Here is a 7,402-nt window from a genome sequence, read left to right as displayed (position 1 = left end):
GGCTTCCCCGGCAGATACCCAACGTTGCTCACTTCTGGTTGCAAGAAACCACGTTCATCATTAGAAATGGAAAGCAGCAAATCACATTATTTGGCCTTGCTCTGCTCCCACGTGCCCAGATTGTGTAGCAGGGTGACCCTTCATGGATTTGCAGACGGTCACTCCAGACTCAAAATGGTATAAAAGGGCAGGGCTTGATTTATGTCTGCGAAGATACGAGACCCACTGGAACTGTGGGTCCCACTGTGAAAACTCAGGGTGTTTGGGCCAGTTCTGTTCTAAACACAGCAGAGCCTTCTCCTAAAAGGAGGTTTAAAAAAATCACCCACTTCCCAGGTAGCTTGCAGCTTCATTTTGATCTCTTGGAGGAAAAACAGTCTTAATTAACTTGATGCAAAGAACAGCAGCTCCTAAACCTTACAGTTGTGACCTCTCTTACGTTCCAATGCCTGGCAACACATTACATTTAATTAGCAGATTAAACTGAATTTGTTATGTTTATCACCTTGCTTACACTGGGTGAAACCTCAAGCCCGGTTGTCTCAGGAATGCTCCCCACTCTCCCCCAATTTCACAATCATCCTATTTATTTATATTTAATAAAATTACCTAATTAGACTATTCTCTGAGTGTGTAGAACCAGCGGAAACAACTTAGGGGTTTAGGTAAAGATAGAAGGATGTCGACACGCTCATGGTTCCCTGAACAAGCCCTTCCTGGAGCCAAACCCAAGGTTAAAAAGCTTTTAAACTAAACCCATTGGACCAGGTTCCTTCGCTGATAAACACCACTAATGAGAATCAAGAGATGTCAAGACAAATCTCAGCTTTCCATGAGACATCTGGGGCCCCAGATGTGCGTTGCAGGTCTGAAAGTGAATAAATGCGGGCACCAAAGCCAATAGATATCCAAGGGAAAACTTGGCTTTTCTGATAAGGCCACTGGAATGTGAACAGCAGGGCTGGAATTTAAGAGAGGACTCCCGAACTACGTACCCTACATAGGTCTATACAATATCAGATATATACTGAGCCCACCAGGAAAAGCAGGTTTGCTCACAGGCACTGGAAATGAAGATCTGCAGGAAACCCCCTGATCTCACTGCAAAGTCAAGCTTTAAACAGTCAGTGAGGAAAGAAGAAAGAGCAAACAAAAAAACAGACACCACGTTGTACTTCTTTGTTTTTATAGAATTTTTACAATATATTTCTCTTCATTTGCATATTTTACCTACATCTGTAGCTTTCTTTTTACATGTTGAACTGAACTGGAATAAAGGTCTGATATATTTTAAACAACTGATAAAAATTGCAAAGTAGTAAACCCGTAAGAAAAGAAATTATAAAACTCTCTTTTGTAAGTGTTTAATGAAAGCAAGTCAAATGTATCATTAGGAACAATATGGTTTGTTTTTAAACACATTGTAGGTGATTCAGGCAGGACAACTTGGGTTTGTTGATTTTTTTTATATTAGGCACATTTTTTTCAGCATACCTGTTTTCCAGACAGTTTTATACTATTCAATAGTATCATCTGCATCCACTCGAAACTGCTGCAAGATTTTCGAAATGTGATTGATTGTGACTATTCATTATTGGAATTCTCTTCCTCTTCCTTTAAAGTTATCAGAAGGAAAACAAAAAATAATCAGTGTTGTCTCTTAAAAAATCCTTAATGAATGATTGAGTTGTAAGGCAGCAACAGATCCAGTGTCAACTCAGGTCACGGTCCTTCAGTTCCATCTAGTGGGTAGAAATTATATGTAGTGGACACTGTTCCTAGACGGTCCCTTCAGGACAAGACAAACAACTTGAGGCCAGTTTCTGCTGGTAGAGGAAGGAAGGGGACACCTGGTAAGAACATTGGCCACTCCTGTGTCATCCTTGCAGCCTCACGTCTTCGTACACAAAGCAAAAAAAGCAGTTAGACGGAAAAAAAATGTGAATGTGATAGAGCCACGGCAGGTTCTGTGAATGGTTTATTTACAGTCTTCATCCGTGATGTAAAAATGACCAAAAAAGCCTCCTTTGAGCACAGCAGGTAGATGCCAGCGGCTCCATCCTCAGCAAACCAGCCCACGGCGGCTCCTCGACTGCTCCGCCGTGGATTCACAGGGTGAATGGAAAGTCCTGCTGCTCCAGGAGAGCAAGTTCCAGATGCTCACCTGTCCCATTGATAGGGCTCCCTAAAGCAGATGTGAGAATGGCTGGTTTTGGTGGAGCAACTCCCTGTTCTCTGAATCTCTTTGCAATGTCAGGAGCAGTTGGTGTCTCAGGGATCTCTCAGACACCGCTGCAGCGAGATCACAAACTCAAACATGTTACTTGGATGTGGGAACAAAATGATCCATGTTAGATATGCCACAACTTTGATAATTCCCTTCCCATCGTGCTATCATGCTGGAAAGTAGGAGGGCTTTAATCTTCAACCACAGGATACTTGAGGAGGGGTTGCAGAGCAGTATCTCTTTGATAAATAGTACTTTTTTCCTGAATTCTGCTGTTCTTGTTTACTCAAATGGCTACTCCATTGCTGAGGGCAATGGTCTCAGCGCAGTGCTTCTTGGGCTTCAGTTTTAAGTATTTCAGGCGGAATAATCACATTCCGGTTCAACATCATCCCCTCAAGAAGCATTTGCTTTGCACTCACCTGGCTGAGCAGAAGTCAAAACATCTTTAAGTGCAGCACTAGGGGCCATCCAAAAAAAGGGGATGGATTACTGCACGTTTCCCTCTCAGAGGGAGTTTAGACCACCCTTGAAATTCCAGCTTCAGCTGATAAGACCATCAATTCAGAGGTCAGGCCCCAAACTGGTGCTCCTGTGCAGGCTGCATGTTGTTATTTAGGTACCACTCACCTTTTGGACAAGAAGGTCAATAAGCATATTCCCTCCTGACAGAGCCACTGCCTTTACACCACTGGCAGCCAGTTACCACTGAAGCTTTTGGTTGCCTTTTTTTTCCCATTCTAATGTTGAGGTGAGGAAGGGAAGAAGAATTAGCATAAAAAGCTCTCTGAATTCATACTTGACAAGGCCAGCTCTACACACTGTATAATGGTACACAAAATACACCCCCAAATCCTTCTCTGTTCTTTTAAACTCTTTGGAAAGGGAATAACCAGCGTAACTGAGTAGGAAGAAAGCCAATTTATTTCAGCATAGAAGGTCTGCGATTCATTCCATGTTCACTAAGAGTAATGCAGTTATTGCTCTATGAGACTGGATTGATCATTAACCCCCACCCTGAGTGCTGGGAGACGGGGTTCCCAACATTGCCAAGACGGACCTCCTGAGCCACTAGTGCCAAAATAATGAAAGAAAAAAACCTCATTAATAATTTCTTGTAAAGATGTGATCTTCGACAAAAAGTGAGTTCCTCAGTTCTTCATATCATCACTGCTTTGTGAATGGCACCAGTCTCTGCTCTCTGCACTAGAACAATGTACTATTTAGAATAACACATCGGAGATAAATTAAGGTAAGAACAGATGATCCAGCTGATTGAATCAAAGAACAGGAGAAACATTAACCTCTTGCAGGAGATGCTGTGAAACTGGAATCCTTTTAACTGCTATGCGAATCACCCAGAATTTGTTTTACAACCTGCAGCTTAGTGAGGATTAAGGTTCTTTTCCTTGGGTAGTAGCCTTCAAAGCAAAAGCAAACACGACGGGCCTCAAGTGTGGACCATTTCTGCATCAGCCCACCAGATTCTGGTTTGCCTGTTTCACTTCAATGATTTATATTAGATGCTGCTGACGGCATCCCTCTGAATTCAGCAATATTTTCCAAGTTGTCACGTTCCATCAACAAGTTTCCCCGGGAGCAGATGATACCAAGACAGGGGCCTCCCATTCTCAAACTTCATCTATCTCCTTTCGTTTACTTCCTCTGAATAAAAAAAAAGTATATTGTTCTGTTTACTCTAACATGCTACAATATGTGAATACATAACTGTAGGCGACGCGTGAGTTACTTCAAGATGTGCTTTTTCATTGAAGTGCGCTTTTACTTTTACAAATTCTACATCGAGGTGGAAGGAAGGAAGGAAGGCTGCAGAGTGCTCATACACTGAAGCTGAAGGAACTTTTCCTGAACGAAGTTAAGATGTTTGTTCCAAGGTTCTTATGGACAAACTACTCTATATCCCATGCACTCCGGCCTGAGCCAGTATTAAACATTCCAGAAACTTGTTGATTTGTTTGGATAATTAATGGCAAGGCTGATAGCAGCAATGTTTTTCAGGGCCTAGGAGAGAGAAGGAAAAACAAAGTCACGCCAGAGATTCTCCCCAGTCCAAAACTGTAAAGAAATCCTTCTACGAAATTAAACAGAAGTAGATAAATAGATAAATAACCATCCTGTTGAGATACACCCGATTACACTGAATATCTGGTTTGTGGCACATAATCCGACTGTTAATGGAGAACAGCACTTCTGCGTAGTTCCCTCACAAATTGCAGAGGCCTGTCACAGCATTGTAAAGCCCAAGTACATCTATTTTATAAAACTGGGCAATCAGAAATCGTTCATTATCTCCATCTACCAGAAAAATATCACAGAACCACACATCTCTGGGGTTGTGCAATATTTGTACCTGTGCTGTGCAGCGATGAAGATGATCTTCAGTATTTAAGGCAAGCAAATACTCCTGTAGAGATCCAAGCTCCTGCAGCCAGAAAGGATTCAATGAACACCAATGTTTCTACCAAAGATATCGTCCTACTAATTAACATTCAAATGCTGATCATTAGAACAGTCCACAAGAATCCGAAGTACCAGAACCACACACGAGACTCTCCCGGACACAGTTTGTGCCCACAGAAATCAGTTCATTACAGACTGTTCATATGTAATGTTCAGAATCAACTCAAGGAGAACCACATTCAAATGCCTTTCAATTAATTATTAAATCTGCATTCCTCTCAGAATGAAGCGTGGCTTCAGGGCCTACTGCTTTAATCGCACGAGGAAGTCACAACTATTACTAAAGGTCCCATGACGGCTGAGGCAACAGGACCTCTCTCTATTGGAATTTGCTACCAGACTCCACAAGATAAAGCTGTTAATGTTTCTGAAGCATTTAATGTTTCTAAAGCTCTGATGAACTTGGTCAAGATAAAGCAAAACTGCATTTAATTTAACACTGAACTACACATCATTCCCACCACTGGGGAAAGGAGGGATAAAAAAGCAGGAGCCGCTTACAGTAACTCTGTTTTCCGTAACGAAGAAGAGTTCTGCAAGTGCACGATGGAGAGGAAGGAGAATACCAGGCTTGGCCATGTCATGACACAAGTTGTTTTCCATATGGGTGAAAAGCTGCCAAAGTGGCTTCAACAAGGTGAGGTCACAGTCCCTGAAAAAAAGGAATTTAAATGAAACAGAGATGAAATAACGAGTAACCATCATCTTAGGCCGGTTTCTGGGAAAAAAAAAATAAGAGTATAATACCACACAGTTTTGACAGATGTATAAATGAAGGATGAAACACAAGAAGCATTTTCAAATCTGAATTCAATCAGGTGTTTCAGCACAACAAATTTCATTCTGAACCAGTGAAGTGGAGAAAACCTCATATCCATGAATATGTCTAAGTGACTTCTCTAAAACTGAGTGGCCTCCTGAAATGAAGGCTTTAATAAAACCCTGTATACATCACTTTGCTAAATGCTCTGGCTCCACTGCTTGAAATTCTACAATACTGAACTACAGCACTGGGCAGGTGATGCCCTTGTATGGGGCAGAGAGACAAAAACTGATTTATAGCTTTACAAACAATTCCAACCCTGTCTCCTTCCTACTCAAGTTAAAGCTACCAAGTCCAAATGTCACTCATACAGATAGGATGACAAATATAATTCAATGGGGGGAAACTCAATTTCAGAATCTATCATCAGATTAACAGAAGAAAAATATTAAATACTATAAGCACAACGGACACTTGATCTTTTAGCAATTAAATTTGTTGTCCGCAGGACAAAGCAGACATTCTCTGATGAAAAAACACTAAAGGAACATGAAAGTATAATAGATCAGTGATTATGAGCGATACCCAAATCACTTTTTCAGGCTTGGATGTGGATTGCTCTAAAACTTACAAATGTTAAGTTCTTACAATGTAAGTTCTATGTAATTGTCCGGTTTTATTCCTATATGTGAATGTACTTTTTGACTTCTCTTTATCAAAGTAATTTAGTAGGATGCTGTTGTTTTCATGATTTTGCTTGTTCTGAACTGGAAGGACATAACCGAGATAAGTTTCAGCATTCCAGCACGGTTGTCTGTCTTTCCAGCATTGCTACTGAGTTATCGTGACTCTACACATTTGCAAGATGATGTAAAAGCTCAATGCTTTTTTGATTGTATATTTTCATAAGAAATAGCCATGCCATGCATACTTAAGCATTAGCACACCTACGCCTTCTGAAACTCAGTTACAGGCTTAGTGGTACAACTAAAAATAATAATTTAAAAGTTATGTGCTTTATAGAGAACCAGATCATCATTTCACCAGTTTACTAGCAAGTGATAGGACAAGAGGAAATGGCCTCAAGTTGCACCAGGGGAGGTTTAGATTGGATACTAGGAAAATATTCTTCCCAGAAAGAATTGTCAGGCATTGGAACAGGCTGCCCAGGACAGTGGTGGAGTCACCATCCCTGGAGGGGTGTAAAAGGCGTTTAGATGAGGTTCTTAGGGACATGGGTTAGTGCTGGAGTTAGGCTGTGGTTGGACTTGATGATCCTGAGGGTCTCTTCCAACTGAAATGATTCTCTGATTATTCCATCCTCACCTTAATTCTGAAGTACTACTCACACCAAGAGATTAAATTTCTAGAAAATTAATTGAAATCTTTTTGGCTTGTTTCGGGGTGATTCATTTTTCTTTACAACAAAATCCAAATTCATTTGACTTCTTTTAAAAGCCAAGAACGGAGAAAAAAAATGTTTTCAAAAAAAACACCTTATAGTAAGTTTCTGCCGTCAAGGCACTATGAATTGCATCCCAAAGGCAAATTAAGAACTTCTACTTTAAATCATGGGTTTCTGGCTTCAAAATTTGACCAGCTTAGTCCCTTTTTCTTGTCTTGCCCTTTGCTTTTTAGCGCACGCCGCAGAAGAGCGCCCTTACCTCTGGGCGCTGCACTGCACGATCTTGAGGAGCAGGTGGATGGCCTTGAGGCGCTGGTGCCCGGTCTGCCGGCATGCCACCCCCACCTGCCATTCCCAGATCTTGGCCAGGGGGAGGTGAGGAACCACCCTTTCCTCAGACAGCATCTGCTTTAGAATTTCAAACCCTGGAAGAAAAAGAAAAATTGAAACAGGTGTTACTTTTGTAGGGACCCATCCTGTTCATATGCTCAGTTTTCTTTGTATACTAAAGTATTGCTTTGGTAAA

General features: G+C 41.3%; 1 protein-coding gene across 2 annotated transcripts in view; it reads right to left on the bottom strand.

Annotated features, from left to right (window-relative positions):
* Positions 1–1,169: 1,169 nt before the first annotated feature.
* ZZEF1 (zinc finger ZZ-type and EF-hand domain containing 1) overlaps positions 1,170–7,402 on the bottom strand; it is a 58,811-nt gene continuing 52,578 nt past the window's right edge. For both annotated transcript variants that reach the window (XM_082068810.1, XM_082068811.1), the window contains exons 52-55: positions 7,136–7,301; positions 5,210–5,360; positions 4,599–4,670; positions 1,170–4,249 (exon numbers count right to left, since the gene is read on the bottom strand). In XM_082068810.1, the coding sequence (XP_081924936.1) occupies positions 4,175–4,249; positions 4,599–4,670; positions 5,210–5,360; positions 7,136–7,301 (464 nt within the window). In that variant the 3' untranslated portion in view covers positions 1,170–4,174. The remainder of the gene's footprint in view (positions 4,250–4,598; positions 4,671–5,209; positions 5,361–7,135; positions 7,302–7,402) is intronic.

This window comes from Streptopelia decaocto (assembly GCF_964273445.1).
Source record: "Streptopelia decaocto genome assembly, chromosome: 18".
Lineage (NCBI taxonomy): Eukaryota > Metazoa > Chordata > Aves > Columbiformes > Columbidae > Streptopelia > Streptopelia decaocto.
This window is presented reverse-complemented; position numbering and strand designations above follow the sequence as displayed.